Source organism: Leptonychotes weddellii, chromosome 1 (assembly GCF_054177405.1).
Source record: "Leptonychotes weddellii isolate Sample4059 chromosome 1, ASM5417740v2, whole genome shotgun sequence".
In the NCBI taxonomy this organism is placed as follows: domain Eukaryota; kingdom Metazoa; phylum Chordata; class Mammalia; order Carnivora; family Phocidae; genus Leptonychotes; species Leptonychotes weddellii.
The window spans coordinates 91,467,454-91,488,097 of NC_138369.1; the positions used below are offsets into that span (position 1 = coordinate 91,467,454).

Sequence of the window (20,644 nt, forward strand, 5' to 3'; positions counted from 1 at the left end):
GGCGCCTGGGTGGCTCAGTTGGTTAAGCGACTGCCTTCGGCTCAGGTCATGATCCTGGAGTCCCGGGATCGAGTCCCGCATCGGGCTCCCTGCTCGGCAGGGAGTCTGCTTCTCCCTCTGACCCTCCTCCCTCTCATGCTCTCTGTCTCTCACTCTCTCACTCTCAAATAAATAAATAAAATCTTAAAAAAAAAAAAATAAATAAAATGTCGAGGTTTCTAAACCTGGCTGCCCATGAGAATCACTTGTGGGCTTTAAAATTCTAATGCTCAGATGCTCTCTAGACCAAATAGAATAGAGTCATTGGCCAGGACTGGCTATGAAATTGCAGCCCAGTGCAAAATGAAAACGCGGGGACACTTACTCAAAAATTAGTAAGAATTTTAAGATGGTGACAGTAGAGCATTAGACTAAGGGCAGGGCCTTCTGAGTGTTGGGGCCCTGTGTGCCCACACAGATCTTCCACACATGAAGCTGACGGCGTTCTGGGGGATGACCTGGGCATTGGTAGTTTTAAAAGCTCTCAAAGCGGGCCAACGACTCGCTAAAGAAAATATACAGATGGCAAATGAGCATATGCAAAGATGTTCCACATCACATATGATCGAGGAAATGAAAACAGCAATGAGATACCACAATACACCTATGAGAATGGCTAAAATCCAGAATGCTGACAACATCAAATGCTGGTGAGGATGTGTGGTAATAGGAACTCTGACTCACTGCTGGTGGGAATGCAAGAATGTACAGCCACTTTGGAAGACATTTGGGCAGTTTCTTACAAAACTAAACACTCTTACCATATATCCAGCAATCATGCTCCCTGCTACCTATCTAAAAATGTTTAAAACCTATGTCCACATAAAAATTTGCACACAGATGTTTAGAGCAGCTTCATTCATAATTGCCAAAACTTGGAAGCAACCAAAATGTTTTTTGTAGGTGAATGGACAAATAAACCTTGGTACATCAACGGAATATTACTTAGTCAATGGAATATTATTCAGCATTATAAAGAAATGAGCAATTGAGCTGTGAAAAGACAGGGAAGAGCCTTGAACTTATATATTACTAAGTGAAAGAAGCCAACCTGAAAAGGCTACATACTGTATCATTCCAACCATATGACATTCTGGAAAAGGTAGAACTATGGAGACAGTAAAAAGATCAGTTGTTGCTTGGGGTTGGAGCATGGAGGACTTTTAGGGCGGTGAAACTGCTCTGTATCATGTTATAATGGTGGACACAAGTCATTATACATTTGTCCAAATCCAGGCAATGTACAACACCAAGATGGTAAGGTCAGCTATGGACTTTGGATAATCATGATGTGTCAATGTAGGCTCATCAATTGTAACAAATGTGCCATTCTGGTGGGAGATGTTGATAATGGGGGAGGCTATGCATGTGGGGGGGCAGGGCGTATATGGGAAATCTCTGTACCTTCCGCTTAATTTTGTGGAGGAAAAAAACTGCTCTAAAAAATAAAGTCAATTAAAAAAGCAAACCCTCCAGGTGATTTCAGCGTGCAGCCAGCGCTGAGAGCACGGTTCTCCAGCATTTATCGTCTGTCTCCTTCCCCGAACAATCAGCGTGTGGGTATGTACTGGCCCATGTGTGACTCATCTTTGTATCTGGACACAGAGCCTCACAATTAGGAGACGATCAATGAACATGGCCTTTATCATCCATTCTAAACTTACATGTGTACAGGTCACTCTGGCTTCCCAGCAGGCTTTGGCATTCATAATCTTGTTTGCTCTTCGCCTCAGTCCCGTGGTTGCAGAGCAGGTGTGAGGACACTAGTCTGAGATGAGGAAACCGGTGTAGAGAGAGTAAGTGACCAGCCCAAGTCACACCCCTGTGAGGGGCCGGGCAAAGCCTCCAACCAAGTCTCCTGGTTTTCAGGTGAGGGCGGCTTCCTGCGTGTTACAGAATCCCCCTCACTTTTATTCCAGGTTTCCAAAGTGTAGCACAGAAGTGCCGTTTGGTGGCACGAGGCAGGAATGCCAGTGGCCCGGGGTAAGCTTTAAAACAAAACCTGTTTATTTACTTCTTTGAATATGTATTAGGGAAAAAAAATAGCGAGCGTGTCAAGTCCGTGGCTTGTATTACTGCTGCAGAAATGGTTACATGCAAATTTTTAAAATGAGTTGATTTAAAGAAAAATATTAATCAAATAATAGCAGAGCGTGCTGCAGGTATGGAGCGACGACAAAGCTGTTTTAAATCTTTGTAGTTTGTAATGAGAATAGAGTGAAATCGTGTGAAAGAGCTTTGTAATCATAGACAAAGCAGTCAAATTACCATTGTGGCTTTTGCGTCCTCACTCCTTGAAACTTGCCCCTGGTGTATCCTCCCGGTGTATCCTGCCATTTTTCTCCAAACTAAGTCTTGGCCATCAGGTGAAAGTGTGTGGTTGAAAAAAAAAGAGAAAAATATGTAAACTGAAATCTATAGTTCCTTTCTTTGGGTGGCTTCGTTTTCCTCTTTATTATAGATCTATCAAATTCTAAGATGAGTTCCCAGTTTAGAACCAAGGGATTTGGAATTTTATAACAATAACAAGTCCCTTCTCTGTCCAGGGTATATTCAAAGTACGGTCTTTCATGTTCATGGAGTGGAACTCTTTGCATCCTAAATATGATGAAGGACATATCTTCATTGACACATACGGATATGTGTTAAGTGATAAAAATTGGGTTTCCAAAGAGTAGCATAGGACATATTTATATAAGAAAGAAAAAGAGAAGGACGCATTGCTGAAAGGATTGACCCCTGGGTGATGGGAATGGGTTCATTTCTTTTACTTTTAGCTTCTCTGCCACTTCTCATTTTTCTATGATGGGCCTAGATTTCAAACTCAAGGAATAATAAGCAAACTTTAAACAGGCTTGTATGCAAAATGTACTTAATTCTGCTACGGTCAAACTCTACTTCTCTGGTGCCCTCAGATACATGATTTGTAGGTATAACAAGTTGCGGATTTCATGAATAAGGCATTGTGGCTGGAGCCAAGAGCAGGAGGGAAGACGAGTGAAGCTCTGGATATAAAAGGATCTTCTAAAGCCTGAAGTCTTGTGCCCACGAAAGGGATTTTGAGCTGAACTGGGAGAGTGAAGGACAGGACAGGGCACTGAGCAGCAAGGCCCTCATTTACTGCTGGTGGTTGGGAGAGGCTGGGGCCGGGACAGGGCTGGGGGGTTGTCAGCATCCTACTGAATTACATCCCAGCTAATTTCATGGCCACTCCAGAGAAGCCTGGCTTTTTCACAGAACCCACCTTGCCTTGCCTGGGTTTTAAGATGGAGATCTTTGTGAAAATATCACAGAAGCATCTTTGATTTGTGGTTTGGGGTGGGTGTATTTGCTTTCTCACCCTCTCTCCTGTTTATTTCTGCAGAGTCATATCTTACTTAATTCTCTGGTTATGTTTTTCAACGGCACATTCTACTTTCTGAAGGTTGTCAGAGGTTGTAAATCCCCTGAGCTGGAAATCATTTTGAGAGGAGTTTCATGGGGTGGGGGTGGGGGGGGCAGGAGGCTTTTTTCCCCCAGTGATTTTTTTTTAAGCTTTAAGCAATAGATTGAAAATATGCATTCATTTGCATAAACAAAGGATTGGGAAGATACCCATGGGCTGCTGACAGAATTGATTTCTGAGAACGAGGCCTGTAGCTGGATGGGAATAAAGGATGCTTTCCTTTCATCTGTATATTTCAAGTATTGTTTTTCAAAAAAGTTATTTGCCTCTTACTTATATTACCTGTACTCTATATACATAAAAATGCATACAATAAAAGATGAAGCAAGTACAGTAGACTTAGATATTTACATTGAGACTCTGAGAGTCTCTCTGTTTGTGTATGTGTATGTGGTGGATGGGAGGTGTGCAGGAATATAGTAAAGGAAAAAGTTAGCTCAGATTTTTCATTGTCTTAATATAGAGACTAAAAAAAAATATATCAAAACACTGACACTCTGGTTGTGTGGTTGCGAATCAGAACACACTTACCTGCGAAAGCCTGTCATCCTCTGAGGCATCCTTATACCACTGCAAATACCCGACGTCACTGCGGGTCAGGACTCCATGTAATATTTCTTGCGACTTTCCCTTCTGATAGCCATTAAAGACATTTGGACTTGCTCTTCCGGTTAGAATCATGTTCAAAACGGCCTAGATGATATAGTTTACAAATATTTACATGTTAGGTAGCAATGACAGAAGGACTTAATTTCTTTTTTCTTTTAATAATCACTGAAAAATTACCAGTTTTACTTAAAAGAATGAAATGACATAATATCTAATTCGGGAAAAACAGGTCATCAACATTTGGTATGGTTAACACAAAACTTGAGTGACTTTGTTTCTTGAGCCAAACCCCGTAGATCCTCACGTGCCCCACTCAGATCTTACTGCCATTCTTCTCTTTCCATTTCTTTTAAACTCTGCTTTCTGTAGTTGTGATTTTAGAAGCAGTACGCTCAGCTGTTGTTATAGTACTTTTCTTTCCATTACTAGGGATTCCTGGTGGGTCTTGTCAAGGTATTTTCTAATGGGTCTGTAGAATTGCAGGGATGTGGGGCTCTCAGAGGTAAACTGGGAAGACCGTGGTGGAAGTTGGAAGGTAGACTCTGATAACAAACTCAGGGGAGCATCTTCTTAGTCTTTCAAAGATAACTCGATCACTCTTCACTTCAAGAGAGAATATGCTTAATTGAAAAACAAACAAAAAAAAGCCTAATTCAGATTCTGCAATAGAAAGGCAAAGTCTCCCAACCTACCTGCCTGCACAGGAAGCCCCCAGCACTTGGTTGTAACAGATGAGCTGTGGAGGCATCTAGGTCCTTCTGAAGCCTGCAGAATGTGAGACGCCATCAGCCTTCAGTCAGAGACAATGACTGCACCAGGAACCTGCAGCCTATCCTTCCTCTGCCTCCCAGCACAGAGCAGCAGTCGAGTGGGTTCGCCCAGTCACTGTCCCTCCTGTGTGCCTTGCACCTTTTTGTCTCTCACCGGAAAAGTCTCTGGGATGGAGGCTGCAGAGGTGATGGGAAAAGCTAGGGATGCATTTGGGGGAAGCTGCTGATAAGGGAGAAGGCTGAAGTGACAGACTCACATGTATGCTCTGTGTGGGTGCCGGGCACAGTGGAGAAACTATTTGTTCCAAGTGACAAGGGATGCTTGGCTTAGGGGAGTGACACATGACCACTCCAGAGAGTGCTGGCCCAAGACTGAGTTGAACAGACTGTTCAAGTGGAAAATACCAGTTTGGGGGTGAAGCCCATTTCCTGACTGCAGAAGGGCAACCTCTACTGTTTCAACAGGGAGCAGGGCTCATGGTCCTACCCTGGACCATGTGAAGTCAAAGTGGAATGGGGCTCCAGCTCTCACCCAGGGAGAGGTGCTGAGTACTGGTGTGTGAGCTGTAATGTGCTCTTGAAGGAACCTATTCACAGGACTGGAGGTCATGCCCTTCTGTGAATAGGGACCAAAAACTTGGGTCAAGCACAGTGAGTGCCTTGGTGGCATCAGATATAATTCAGGGCAGCGTTGCCCAAAGTGTGGCATGATTTAAAAAAAAAATTATAGTGATGTGCTTAATACATTTCTCTTTAGTACAACAAATACATGATTAAAAGGATATGGATGTTTAGGAAGAAGTTAATATGTAAATATGTGTTGATTTAAAGAAAACTGTTAAGCAAATAATAACACAGACCACAAAAATGTGGTGACGTTCTGCAAAAGACAAGTGTTAGGAACACTGCTTCCGGGCTTGTAACTCTTCCTTCCTAGAGGCTCTCTATCTCTCTCTGACTCTCAAGAGGTTACCTTCCTTTCAGAGCCCAGAAGTTCTTCTAAGAAGCCTTCCTCTACTAGTCTGTCTGCTGGGACCCTTCCTCCTCTGGAATCCCCTAAGACTCCTTGTCTTTATGCCTCATTTGGTACATGAATTACCACCTGCACCATGCCTGGTATCTCTGTGTATAACTCCTGTCTTTCCCAGACTGGACCCTGCAGGTCAGGCCATCTCTTCTTTTATTTGTATTTCCCACGGTGCCAAGAACAGGGCTTTGCATATCATAGAAACAAAATAAATACCTGTGGATATATCTTATTGTGCACATAAATAATAAAATGTTTTTTATTATGAAAATTACACGAAGAAGCTTTGGTGTTATCTGTCAATATTTATAACCACCAGGAGAAGGAAGCCACCACTGTCCTAGAAAAGCAGATTCAAACCTTCCTGATGACATCCACTCACCCATTAATATGGCCAAACAGACTACAGAAAAGGATGAATCAACAGAAGAGCATCCACTAGAGAAAAAACTGTACTCCTGTTCCCAGTAGGCCATGAAAATATTTTCCAACCCAAGAATACATCGCTTATGTGATCACAGAGCTACAGGAAATGCCCGTGCAAATATTTGTTGAATTTACCTTTCAAATGTTCTGGAGAAGATGAGGCTGTAAAGAAACAAGATGACACCGTGGCTTCCTTCCCCTTTGAACTGTTTGGGGGGACAAAAATAAAAAAGCATGTTTGGCTAAAAGCAATGCAGCTATGTATATCTCTAGGCATTAATTCAAGGATTTATAGCCCAAGAACCTAGAAAAGCTGCTGATAGGACAGTGTCCCAGAGTCATCTTCACTCTCAAATGCATCCTTCCTTGTTTCAGGTCGGCCCGTGGTGCTGTCCTTCTCTTGCCTTTTGACCCCTTTTTCTTTCCTCCATTTCTATCACATGGCTGTCTTTGAATCATGGCCAAGATGTAGTGTAATTTTCACCTCCATTTTTCCGGCGTCCATCCTAGCTCAGGCCCTCTGTGTGCTCTTGGCTGGCCTCCTTCCCAGCCTCTCCTCGGTTGGGGCATCCCTCCCTCCTTATTGCCCCAGGGGAGCAGAGATGCTCTGTGGAAATAGCTTTGGAGTTATACAGATCTAGGTTCAAAACCAGTTCTACTCTTAATCGCAGTTACTGACTTGCTTGAGTTTCAATCTCCTCATCTGCAATTGCAGATAAACTGCAGGTCTGTTGCAAAAGTTAAATGACATCATGCACAGTACCTGCCTTAGTGCTTGGAACGTGCTAGAATCACAGCAAAATTAGTATCTGTCCCTTTTTAAGGCACTTCTCCCCTGTCTCTTCTCTTGCCCAGGTTATTTTTTCTGCTCACGAGTTTCCAAAGGTGCCCTGTGATCTCCAGGATCAAATCCAAATTGCCCAAGCAACATTCAGGTAGTAGGCCTTAGCTTTATGTCAATTCTCTGCCTGCTGAAAAGTGCTCCTTGGCTGGCTTTCAAGGTTCCCAGGGTTAAAGCCTCTCCTTTAAAGGCAGGTGCTTTCCCTTTTATGGATTAATTTGTCCCCTTGCCGCGCTGTGACCTGGCAGAGGCAGGACCCTCAGGCAGAACAAATTCCAGTGTGTGGGAGCCAGACAGGAACCCAAATGGGTGTCCTGTGGTGTGTGAGAGAAACGGGCGGCGGAGGTCGGGGAGGGGGGTGTAGGTGGACCCTGAGGCAAACTGGGGATGCTGGCGTATTAGTTTCCTATTGCTTCCTATTACTGCCGTGACAAATGACCACAGACTTGGTGGCGTAAAACAACACAAATCCATCGTCTTATGGTTTGGGAGGTTTGAAGTCCAATGTGGGTGTCACTTCTTGAGTTTGATTCAAACTGCTGGCAAGCCTGTGTTTCTTCTGCAGGCTCTATGGGCCATGCTGTTCACTTCCTTTTTCAGCTTCTATTTTTTTGAGAGAGAGAGAGAGAGAGAACATGAGTAAAGAGGAGGGGTAGAGGGAGAGGGAGAGGGAGAAGCAGACTTGCCACTGAGCAGGGAGCCCGATGTGGGGCTCGATCCCAGGACCCTGGGATCACGACCTGAGCTGAAGGCAGCCACTTAACCAAATGAGCCACCTAGGTGCCCCCTTTTCCAACTTCTAGAAGCTGTCCTTATCCTTGGCTCATGATCCCAAATTGTGGTCATACATGGTGACCCCTCTTCTCCCTCTGCTTCCCTCATCACACCTCTTTCTTTCTCCTGACATCCACTTTCCCTTAAATAAGCCTCCTCTTATTAATTGGGCCCACCAAGAAAATTCAGGATAATGTCCCTATTTCAAGATCTTTCACTTAATCACATCTGCAAAGTCCTTTTACCAGGTAGGTGGCATCATCCAGCCTCTCACAACTTTTCCAAGGGGAGTCGAGGCCCCCTTGTCAGCTAATTTGAGGACATGCCAGAAGATAGGGCTAGTGCAGCCAGATTTTCTGATTCAGGGGAAAGCTAAAAAAAATCCATTTTTTTTTAAGATTTTATTTATTTACTTGACAGAGAGATACACACAGAGAGAGGGAACACAAGCAGGAGGAGTGGAAGAGGGAGAAGCAGGCTTCCCGCTGAGTAGGGAGCCCGATGTGGGGGCTTGACCCCAGGACCCTGGGACCATGACCCTAGCTGAAGGCAGATGCTTAACCATCTGAGTCACCCAGGCGCCCCAAAAATCCAGGTTTTTATGTGGAATCTCCTGATTGTTTTTGACAGATGCTGAATCCAATTCTTAAAAATACAGCATGGTGTGGGCTACTGCTGCAGATCATATATGATGGGTGTATTTGTTTCCTAGGACAAATTGCCAGAAATCTGAATGGCTTAAAACAATAGGAATTTATTCTGGCACAGTTACGGAGCCTAGACATCTGAAATCAAGGTGTCAGAGCATGGCCACACTCTCGCTGAAGGCCACAGGGAAGGATCCTTCCTCGCATCTTGTAGCTTCTGGTGGCTTCTGGCAAGCCCTGGAGTACAGTGGCTTGTGGGCTGCATCACTCCAATCTCTGCCTGCATTCTCACGTGGCGTTCTCCCTGCGTGTCTGTGTCTGTGCCCAAATTGCCCTCTTCTTCTTCTAAAGATACCAGTCACTGGAGTAGAGCCGACCCTAATCCAGCATGCCTTCTTCTTAACTCGATTACATTTGCAAAGACCTCCTTTCCAAATAAGATCACCTCCACAGGCACTGGGGGTTATGACTTGCACATATCTTCTTGGGGGATGAAATTCAGCCCATTACAATAGGTCTTGCTATCCACATGTAGCCATCAGACCTCGATCTTGAGATTTCTGTCTCAAGATGGGACTCAGGAATGGGACATAGGACTGGTGCATCTTGAATGGGCTTTGGTAAAGGTCTGGGATGGGGGTTCATCGCAATGGGCAGTCCCTGGTCAGGGGTGCCCTTGAGAGGAGCGTCAGACGTGGTGCGAGCGCTGCCCCAGAGTGGCTGTGGTGACAGTCAGCACGGGTCTGTCTGACCCCGGTAGCCCCCCTGTCCCTGTGCCATGCTTGCCCACGCCCCATGGTCTGCCTCTGCTTTGGGCCTGTATTACTGATCCCAGTTTGACTCTCAGGCTTTAGTGTGTATAGTTGCAGCTCTGATCCTCTGATTCTCAACTCTGGCTACACTGAGGAAGCCCTTGCAGATGGGGGGGATCCTTCCTAGTGAATCAGACTGCCCCAGGGCTGAGTTGAGCAGATGGAAGACAGAGAGGAAAGGGTTTGCCTCTCTTTGCTGGAAGGCGCGTTTCTTACGGGGTCCTCTCTATCTGTGTCACCCTGTTAAACCTCTCCTGCCCACAACAAAGAGTCCCCTAAGCAGGCTTCTAACTTAGTATTTCATGCCAGGTATTTAAAATCTATCATACAGGTTTTCTTAGTTAATTTATATTGAGGCTGTCACAAATAACCATAAATTTAGTAGCTTAAATAATACAAATTTTGAAACTCCTATAACACTGTATGTTAACTATGCTGGAATTAAAATTAAACACTTAACAAAACAAAATATAATACAAATTTATTAGCTTACAGTTCTAGAGGTCAGAAGTCCAAAATGGGTCTAACTGAGCCAAAATTGAGATGTCAGCAGGCCTGCTAGAGGCTCTGGGGGAGAATCTGTTTCCCTGCCTTTTACAGCTTCTGGTGTCCCTGCCCACCGCCCCCCACCGCCACTTCCATCTTCAAAGCCAACGGTAGCAGGTGACACTTTTCTCCCATCACACCCTCTGACTTCCTCTTCTGTCTTCTTCTTCCACATTTCAGGACCCTTGTGGTTACATTGGGCCTGCCTGGGTAGTCCAGAGTACTCACCCTTTTTTAAAGCATTGTGTCATGTACAGAATTGTTGAATCACTATGTTGTGCACTTGAAGCTAATATAACATGGTATGTCACCTAAACTTAAATAACACAAATTTTTTTAAAAAATGAGAAAATAAAGTCAGCTGATTAGCAGCCTTAATTCCCCTTTTCTATGAAGAATAAAATTCACAGGTTCCGGGGGGTAGGGTACGGATATCTCTGTGTGGGGTTGAGGGGGGTACTTTCTTCTGCCTGCCACAGAGACCTATGAGATGGTGGGGGAGGTAGGCCTGGGGTAACCAGTTTAATCAAGATCGTATGGCCAACGTGTGGCTGAGAACTCCTGCCTGAGTTTTCTGCCTCTATAACCTTCGGAAGGAATGGAACAATGAGTTTCCTGGAACACATTTCCCCCTTCTGTATAATCCATAGTTGTATGGCTTCATGGTAACCCTGCTAATTGTCCTCTTTTACCCCTTAGGGTTCCGATTCTTTAGAAAATCAGCATTCCTTTCCCTGCAAAGGAATCTTAAAAGAGCACCTTAGATTTTCCACCACGCTGTCCCGTCCTGGGAGGTGGGGAAGAACCATTGTCAGAAGGACACTGTGTGGAAGGTGCTGCTAGAGCAGGTGAAACGGGGCCACCTTTTTCAGACCAGAAGTCATTTCTTTGGAGTCAGTGTGAACGGCCATTTTGGCAGTTTAGACTAGGGCCTTCGTGGTGGAGCGTTTTTGTGTTTTATCCATTAGATGAGGCAAGACTGCTTTGACATATTCTCTTCCCACAAAAGAAATCTTGGCATATGCCCTCTATAGTATTATTCTCTGGGTTTGATTAGCCAGGGACAAAGAGGTAATTGTGAGTGGCCTGTGTGTGAGCTGGCTCTTTTTAGGTTGTGGGGAGGGAAAGGCGGGCTTCTCTTTCTCTCATCCGGCCCTTTCTTAGCTTTCAAAATGACCTGGTTTTCTTAATAAGCATCATTAGAAATACACTTTGTAAAAGAAAGAAGATTCCTGTAAGATCAGTTCAACATAAAGGAATTATCTCCACACTTAAACACTTACACATTGTAAATGATCATAGATGAATCTCTCAGTGGCTTCTTTCTCTAAAAGTTCAAACAGCTGGAGCTATAAATCAGGAATAGAAGATAAAAATGGAAAGGAAGATGAAAGCTACATCTATAAGATGTCAACTCACTGTTATTTCCTCAAGGGAGCTTTTTGTTTCATTGCAAGATCACACTGCTAAAACCTGACATACTATCTTACACAAGGCCATGTAAATCATACGTAGTGAGAGTGGATGGCCTGGCCTCACTTTTCCATTCCTTAGTTTTAAGCCAATATGATATCTTGAGCCATAAGAACATAAACATATTTTTTTCCTAACCGGTAGAACTCAGCAATGTTTAAAACAGTGGATATGGAAATGCAGTCTGTAATGATTTCAGGTATGGGATATTCCTGATCATGGTGAATTCTGGAAGGAAAAATTCACGGCAGGATTCTCCCCTTAGGCTGCCTGGATCACTTACAACCCTTTGTCCCTACCTCTTTGGAAGACGCCTTTGGCCACGTCGGACACCTCTAGGAGCGTCGATGGGGCCTCACCTTCATTTCCGTGTTGAGTCTCGTGCCCTCTTAGGCTTCATTGGCCCTTTATCTGGCAGGACGGGTAGGGGTGCACTCACCCGCTCAGTGAAATCATCTCCCGAGTAGTCAGGAGTTGAGGTGATGTAAGTGTCCTCAGCGATGAGACAGACAGTGGCCTTCTCAGTTGCGCCTGCCGCCCACAGGATGCTAGCCAGTGCCGCAGCCAGGCCCTGCTCCTGCTCCCGTTTGCTTATTGCACATAAACTACAACACAGGAGGTTGGGTAGGAAGACAGTGGTGTGAACAGTCACCGAGCTGAACGCGAGGCGCCTCCACCTTGAAGTCCCCTTCTGCACACCAGGCGGGTCTGTTTGGTTCCTTCCTCAGCCTAGCCCATGAGAATGTCATGGGAACTGGTATCCTCACAGATTATTTCTCACCAGTGCCCCCCTGTAAGTCATCGCCCCTCTTGAGTCCCCACCAATGTCCCCTCTCCTGAACTCCAGCAGAGACTAATCCAAATTTTTAACCCAGTAACAGGCCCTTTGCAAGTGTGACCCCAAACAATCCTTGCAGTGCTATCTCCCAGTGATATTTTGCAAACCCGATGGCCCACATGGACCAGTGCCCCGAACATACTTGCCACATTTCACCTCCATGCCTTGGCTTGTGCCCTGGTGCAACTTTAACGTGCTAGTCTTGTATGTCCTGCCAGATCGCGTCCATCCTACGCCTGGCTGGAGGCCCACCACATGTCGCCCTCACTGACTTGTAGCTTACGTTCACCTGGCACTCACTGCCCCTAGCATTGTTCTAAGTGCTTCATACATGTCACCTCATTTCATCCTCACTTCAACCTTGTGAAGTAGATGCTACTGTCCCTCGCATTTTAGGGAGGAAGAAAGAAAGAGAGGTTGAGTAATTGGCCCCCGGTCATTCACCTGGAAAGTGGTAGAGCAGTGACCTGAAATCAGGCAGCCGGGCCCCCTGACTCCCTGCTCTTCACCATTATAGTCTAGGGAGTAATCCCAGGCTGTCAGGATTTCCCAGGAGTTGGGAGCCAGTCTTTATGTGGTAGACCTTTACTAGGCTGGTTTTCTAAATATTTAACACTGACAGCTGTTGGAGAAACACATGATAGGGGTTCATGAATGAACTCAGCCATGATTTCTATCATCCTTCTAGCCCTGTGGCGATACAGAAATGAGTAACAAGGAGTTCCATACTCCAAAACCCTAGTCTGAGGAGGTGGATGAGAATAAAACAAAGTGCTATGACAGTACAGAAGAGGGAGACAGGACTTGTGACTGAGAAGATTCAGGAAGTCTTCGTGGAGCAGGTCTATGAGAGCGGTTCCTTGTTACCACATATTTAATATCTGCCGCACGCCAGGCTCTGTGCTAAATGCTTTGTGTGTGTAGCAAACGTGCGTGTGTTTCATCTAGATTCCCTGAGGTCCCTTTTACTTAGTTGGTGGACACCTCCCCCGGCTGCTTTGGGGGGCTGCCACCAGTGGCTCCTACTTTTCACCTTTCTCTGAAGAGTTGGAGCCACCTTGCCTGGGAGTGATAAGGAGTGATGCCTGCCTTTCCACGGATGGCTCAAAGCCGGTGGCTGACTCGGCGGGGGGAAGCACAAAGGCCCCACTTCCTTCTTTGAAGATGGGGCAGCTGAGGTTGCCGAGCTCCCATGGGATCAGCCTGAGGCTGGATATCGCTGGAGACCACATTCTTCTGCTTCTCTTTCCCTATCCTGCTTCCCTCGCTCCTACAGGTTCCTCCTGAGGGCCAAAGGGGAGCAAGTCTTGCCACCCACCGTATATCTCTTTGGCATACTGATTATTTTAAGCTGGTTATTTAAAAACAACCAAACTACAGACTCAAGAGAAGATCTGAAAACTCAGAAGTTAGCCTTTTGTAAAAGACATTTTAAGGGAAAAGTCCATTTGTAAGGGTATCTCCCTCCCCGGAGGAGGGGAATGGCTCTCAATCTCTAGAAACTCCTATCAGTAGAGAATGCACTGATGTAAATCTGCATAACCACCTTACCCTTGTTTACTGTGCTTTTCCTGGTAACCTCCCATAATGGACTCCCACCTCCAACATCTTCTTTGGTCTTCAGCTAAAGATGATGGTATTTAAGGTGATGCCTTTGGCTATTCTGGGGAGTTACTCAATTTCTCTTGGTCTCTCCCGGGTATACAGGATATATACATGTTATTAAACTTTGTTTGTTTTTCTCCTGTTAATCTGTCTTATGTCAGGTTAATTATTAGACCAGCCAAAGAAGCTAGAAGGGTAAAAGAATTTTTTTTTCCTCTCCAACAGGGCATTTGCTTCATAAATCACTTGTATAAAGAATTCCCACCTCTGGCTCTGCTTCTCAGGAAACTGGCAATTCATGATCTTAGAATAAATTATACATTTAGTTCCTGTTTTGAGGGATAACTTATCCTGCTGAGGGCAGATATATACCTTTTACTTGTTTATATTTCTTCTCATACCAAGCATAGAGCTTTGCCCATGATGGAGTTTGTTGACTTCTAAGTAAAGTCATTTGAACTGATTTTCTTAAATAGGCAACTACCAAACACTGTATTTTGTCAGCCTGGTTAAATAGGAGAATTAATTCTTCATTTATCAGGGTTTTTTTTTTTTTTTTTTTAAACAGCCCTTTTGTTCCTCCTTAATTGTTAGTCTGGGTTTTCCCATCAAATACTGTCAAGTAAACCCACCTGAGACCAGGTGCGTCACTTCACCTGACAGGACGGTCTGCAGCGGAACATGAAAACTCAACATTATTCCAGCAACCATTGAGAGTGGCTCCCGGAGAGTCCTCCCCAGCCGCAAAGTCCAGTCCCTCCGGGAGAACCAGAGCCATTTTGTCTCGTGAGGCAAGTCCCCTTCCCGAGGCCACCAGGGAATTTTCCCCAGTGACTATTTGGCATGTAAAGGTTCTCATGAAATGGGTAATTCTCTCAAGTAGTTCTAGGCCCCTTACCTGTGAAAGTTACAGTCTTTTCCCTTCCTTGTAAACAACAAGTATTTGATGATGGATCCTTGTACAGCCATCTGAATGCTTCGGGCACCTCCCTGAAATGGGGAAGATGAATAGTGAGGCATATGAAGGCTGGGAGCAGAGCTTTACAACTGTACTGGAACCCCAGGGGGCCAACAGGACAAAGGAGAACTCTTGGAAATGGATGCCATCTATTCTCCGAAGCCCTTTCCCTCCTGGTATATAACATCCCTAAGCTGAGTGAAGGGGCACCATACTATGTACGTGAGCTGTGGTCAGATGCCATGGCTGGGCTAGAATCTGCAACAACCACCTTCTTTGTGGAGCCCTGTAGACTGGCACCTGGGGACATGCATCCTCCTCCACCCCACCTCCGCCATGCTCCTGCTTCCTATCCAACTTTTGGATTTGGAAGATGTCAGGAAATTGTTGGCTATTCCTTGAAATTCTTTGTTACTGGTAATTGATGACATGAATTACTGAGATTTTATATAAGCCAGGAAGAACCTCCTGGATCTCCTCCTGCCTTCACATCCTCAGGGATACTTAGAACTTGGAGAGGAGAGCCAGGAAAACTAGAATTGGGGAGGGCAGTGTGCATGGGGGCGGGGTTTGAGGCTTTGCTACAATCCTGACAGTGAGTTATAATTTTAAACAGCCTCTTATCATTTAAGGTTAAATTTTAAATTATATGAAATATGCTTCCACAAATGATTATAATGAAAACATATATTCTTATGGATGAGAATGGAAGGAAATATGGATAGGGAATATGGGATTAGAATATTTAAAAATTTTTGCCTACTATTACCTTTTCTACTTCCAAAGCAAAAGCCAGGTCAGAAAAAGGATCATGGAACCTGAAATAGGCCTTTTTCCAGTCATAGCTGAAGACATGGACGGCATTTCCAAAGAGGCTCTGCCGTAACTTCTAAGAGGGGAAATAAAGGATTCAAACAAAAATAATTCTTCTTAGACACATTGCTCATCAAACGGCCTTAAGTAAGGTGGTAAACTTGTGGAGGTAGGCCTGTCCCCTTCCTACATTCTGGTTTACATTTTACCTTATTCCTCTATCATAACTGTAGAGTCTTGTGCAAAAGAGTTAAACCAGGTTCACTTAGACTATTTTTTAAAAGATTTTATTTATTTATTTGAGAGAGAGAGAGAGAAAACAGTGGGGGGAGGAGCAGAGGGAGAGGGAAAAGCAGATTCCATGCTGGGCAGGGAGCCCGACATGGGGCTAGATCCCAGGACCCTGAGATCATGACCTGAGCCGAAGTTGGATGCTTAACCAACTGAGCCACCCAGGGGCCCCTAGACTATTTTATCCTGAAGTCTCAGTGTGTCAACTTTGTACCCCGTTGTCCCCATCTGATGTTTGTCCCTTGTGTCTGTCTCACCTTCCATTGCCAGACATCTCTCCTTTATGCCTTGCAGTCCACCATGCGCTGCCGCTCTGCCTTCCTGCCTCTTGTCTCCATCTATATCCATGACTCTGCAGCCCCTGCCTCTCCCATCTTTGAGTCTTTCTCTCTTGCTCCAGGAACAAGAATCAGACAAGACTCTATGTTTCTAGCTTGAGTACAACATTGATTTAAATGATACTAAACAAGCATTCTCTGTTCTCTTGCCCCAGAATCTTTAAGGTTTTCCTGGAAACTCTATAGCATGTTGAGATTGGAGAGGGTCTTCTAGAGCTTCCCAGAAAAAAATAAGCCTTTATAAACAAAACACATAAAAAAAAAGGGAATGCATTCATAATCAAGGACATATTCATTGTTTAGCATGTGCTTGGTCCTAGGTGGGATATAGATATGTAAAAAGTCTAATACCCCACAACTATGTACAAGATAGAATGTGTGAAGTTCTGTAAGTATGAAGTAGCTTGAGAGAACAGAGGAAGGAGAACTTCTGACTGGAATACTCAAGAAGGCTTCGTGGAAGATGTGGCATTTGAACTGGGCTGGCAAATGGCATCTAGCATTTATTGAGCATTTTCTATGCACCAGGCACTGGCCTAAGTGCTTTATGTTCATTACGTTAACTTAATTCTTTGACGGAGAAGTATTTGATTAAGTCACCCAGCTGGTAGAAACAGCTGGGCTTTGCGTCCATTCCAACATCACTGCTCTGCCTCCCCGGCTTTAAGTAGGTGTCATCCTATGATTGCTGTCCTTTTTGCATGCCAGTCATTATTGAATTAATATCTCTCATTAGCTTGAGCTACTCTCTTATAACTCAGGAAATATCTATTTAATAAGGACTCTTCATATCACATCTTTAAGTGGGAATCAAAATCATTTGTCATATAGAAAAAAATAATGGAAATAAAACAATGTTATTGACTTACACTAGAAACTGTTGCCTATGAAAGTGTTGCCTGAGCTCACGATCTTTTTAATTAAAAAAGGAAGTAGGAAGTGTTAAAGAGGTGTCGACATGTGTACCCCTTACAGAGTCTTTCTCCGGGTCTGTGGAGTGAAGAAGGAGCTAACTTTCCCATGAGGTGACCCAGTCTATTTAATACGTTACTTAATGACATATCCCTAAAAGCCCTCATGCTCCAGCAGAGGCACATATCCCACACCGTGGGACAGACCACACAGTGGCCTGTTGCCTATAATGAAGGGGAGGCTAGACGGAGAAGATCTGCAAACATACACACACACACACACACACACACGCATGTGCACACATGTGCAGAGTACTCAGAGCATCCAGGGACAGGGAGTGGTTCAGCGGAACTAGGAGACGGTGTGGTGTGTCCATGTGTATGCATGTATGTGTGTGTGTGTTCCAGAACCATGGGGCAAGAAGTCTATGGAAGTTGAGACTGGAAAGTACCTTAGGGCTGATCCTGGAAGCCTTGAATATCACATTCACGCATTCAAAGCCAGCTGAAGAGTGTGGACAAAAAGAACAGGCAGCCATTAGGTCCAGACCTAATGGTATCTAAGAAGGACAGATGCAGGAGAAGCCTACATGTGGATTGGTTTTCCCCTTGTCGGACCAGGGTCCAGTTCTGGGGCTGGAGTTTATTTCCTGGCCATCTCTGCTCCCCCCGTCAAAAGATTGCCCTACAAAGAAATAGCGGCAGGTGCATTTCAGCCTGAGCAAGGGCCCAGGAGTGCACTTGAAGAAAAATAATTTGTCTGGTGTCTCAGGGCAACAGCAAGTCAAGGAGAGAGGATTGCAGGGCATAGAGACTGCTCTTGGAAGACACAGACTCGGTGTGTCCCATGGCCAATGAGCCACCAACCCAGGACATCCTCAGGAGAGGACTGACAATGAATCCAAGTGTTTCCCTGACGCCAGGGCAGCATGAGAAAGACTGAGTCCTCCCCGCTCTAGGCTTGAGAAGCCCACTTCTGCACTGCACTGATCACACGCACTTGGACAGACTACCCATCCTTGCTAAGATTTTATTTGCTTATCCTGAAATGCGGATAACCCTTGCTGGGTCCACATTGGGGCTATTGTTGAAAGGGAAGAAGTATGGACAAGGGCTTTAGGAACCACCGTGGGTGCTGAGTAAATGCAGGGTGTTATTACCTTTGTGAACACACAGCCTGTCTGCTGGAACGCTTTAGGGAAGGAAGTCCCCCCACAGATGGGAGAAGAGCAGAGCTTGGCAGGGGAGGGGAGGGGAAGCCGGGTACAAATGTGAGAGAGTAAGACTGTTGACACTAAGAAGGCTTAGAATTCAAATTCAATCACTAAAACTCTACAAGCCAAACCAAACCCTTGTTTCTGTTGCCGGGTACCACTTCCAACTTAGGGAGCATGCCTGTCCAGATACACCTCAGGCAGGCCTCGAACGGAGGAGCTGCGGGCCGCTCAGACCAGACCTACTGGCCTGCGGCACAGGCAAGGTGACTCATCTTGCCTATATAACAGTTCCCTTCATATCAAATATAATTTATCACAAGATTAGCCTGGTATATTCAATGATAGGCATAAGTCATTGTGCTGCCTGGTAACTAGACACAAATATGGTAAATGGTCCTAATAAATGACTCTAAGGATCATTATTATTTAACACAGTCAAGCACGGTTTATAGTTTTTCTCTTTTCACTTTGTTAGTTTTCGAGGATTTGTAATGAATACCTCTCTTTCCTGATTGCTATGATGATGATAATGATGATGATCATTATCTCACATGTTCTCACACACACATACACACACTCATGCACTCACACTCACATACACACTCACACACATGCACACGTTCACACACTCATGCAGAAGAACACAGTGGTCCTGGATCATTCTTCCAGACACATGTAATTTCCTTGCCCTGACTGCCTTGTGTCTGGTCCCTGGACTTAGACTTTCCCTGTGACAATCTTGCCTGTCCAGATGGGAGCATCTCCGTGCCTGCCCCCACCCCCAACATGAGGTAGAATAACCCTTTTTGAAGCTTTTTCTCTAAATCTTGTCTTGCCTTAGATATTACCAGCTCATCACGGAATTAGAGATTTTTAGAATTAGCGAGTCCTAAGAAACATTGTTCTCCTAGCCTGTCAAATAGAGTGGTAGACTCTTGACTTGATCACCTTCACCATGGATTCCTCAGCATCTGGTGCAGAGACTGGTACATAATGGGTTCGCAATAAGCATTTGCTGAATTTAGAAAAAAAATCTATTTGGCCCTTTCCTTTTACAATTAAAAGATTTGGGGTGCAGAGCAGTTACGTGTATGCCCAAGGTCAAGTATTTTGTAAATGGCAGCTCCAGGACCCCAGTGCAAACCTTCCAACTTGTACCAGTAAGAGTCTCAGCAGGAAAACAGATGGTGCACGGAAGTCGGGATGATGAACTCGAGGAGAGTTTAAGACTGGGACGATCTACAAAGATGTGGGCTGCATGTGGGGAAACCACAGCGGCTAATGCAGGGTCCCACAGCTAGCAACACTATCTGCCCTAGACCTGAAGGGGGTGGGGGTGGGGGAGGAGAGTGACCTGAACCAGGAAGGAGAAAGTCCCGGGAGAGAACGGCCAGAAGAGAAGAGGGATTCAGCTGGCTACACAGAACCTGGCTTCTTTCCCTTTCCTCCCTCCAGGCTCCCTCCGGGACTCGCATTGGTCAAACTCAACAGGAAGCCAGAAGAGGAGGGAGCCCTGTTGATAGAGTCCCTCCCAGGTCAGTTTTGGCAGAAAGCATGGTGGCGAAGGGTAGAGAGTGCCCGTGAGGGGCACACGGATGATACTTGCTGCCCCATACTGAGATGCCTCTTGGGGGGATTGTCCAGACCAGTGAATTAATCAAGCAAACATCCACTGAGGTCCATCTATTGACCAGACCTTATGCTGGGGCACCAGGCTGTGCTTCCCACTTCTAAAAAGCCACCCCCTTGCCTGTTATCCTCCGTGGAAGCTTCATTCATCTGAGTCTCTGCCAGAATATTTTGATCTCCCAGTGTTACATTTTTAATATGATCCTGCTAGGTGGTATTGCAAACACACCAGGGGTTGGTTTATTGGCTGCTGATAAAAGAGGCTATAGGAAGGTGTTCCAGGCTGGGTTCTGGAGAAAGGCCTGGTTGTGGAGGAGGATGGGAAAGTGCCCTGGAGGGAAGCAGGCAGTTTTGGGGGGAGGGAAGGAGAGGTGCTGGCAGAAGAGCACAGAGAAGGATGCTCACATTCTCTACAATCTTACCTGGGCCGGCAGCCTTGGCCATCAGTCATTACACCTCATTCACTGTAAGATGATTCAGCTGGGGGAAGGAAGAAGGCTGTCGTATTGGAAATGAGTCAAAGTGTGGAAAGAGCCGAGATGCCCTTCAACAGATGAATGGATAAAGATGTGGTCCATACATACCATGGAATATTACTCAGCCATCAGAAAGGATGAATACCCAACCTTTTGCAT

At 45.2% G+C, this 20,644-nt stretch overlaps 1 protein-coding gene across 1 annotated transcript in view; it reads right to left on the reverse strand.

Moving 5' to 3' along the window:
* MINDY4B (MINDY family member 4B) overlaps positions 1–20,644 on the reverse strand; it is a 35,598-nt gene that overhangs the window by 9,924 nt on the left and 5,030 nt on the right. The window contains exons 4-10 of the mRNA XM_081803892.1: positions 15,580–15,699; positions 14,751–14,842; positions 11,849–12,014; positions 11,220–11,285; positions 6,452–6,522; positions 4,786–4,858; positions 4,016–4,177 (exon numbers count right to left, since the gene is read on the reverse strand). Of these exons, the coding sequence (XP_081660018.1) occupies positions 4,016–4,177; positions 4,786–4,858; positions 6,452–6,522; positions 11,220–11,285; positions 11,849–12,014; positions 14,751–14,842; positions 15,580–15,699 (750 nt within the window). The remainder of the gene's footprint in view (positions 1–4,015; positions 4,178–4,785; positions 4,859–6,451; positions 6,523–11,219; positions 11,286–11,848; positions 12,015–14,750; positions 14,843–15,579; positions 15,700–20,644) is intronic.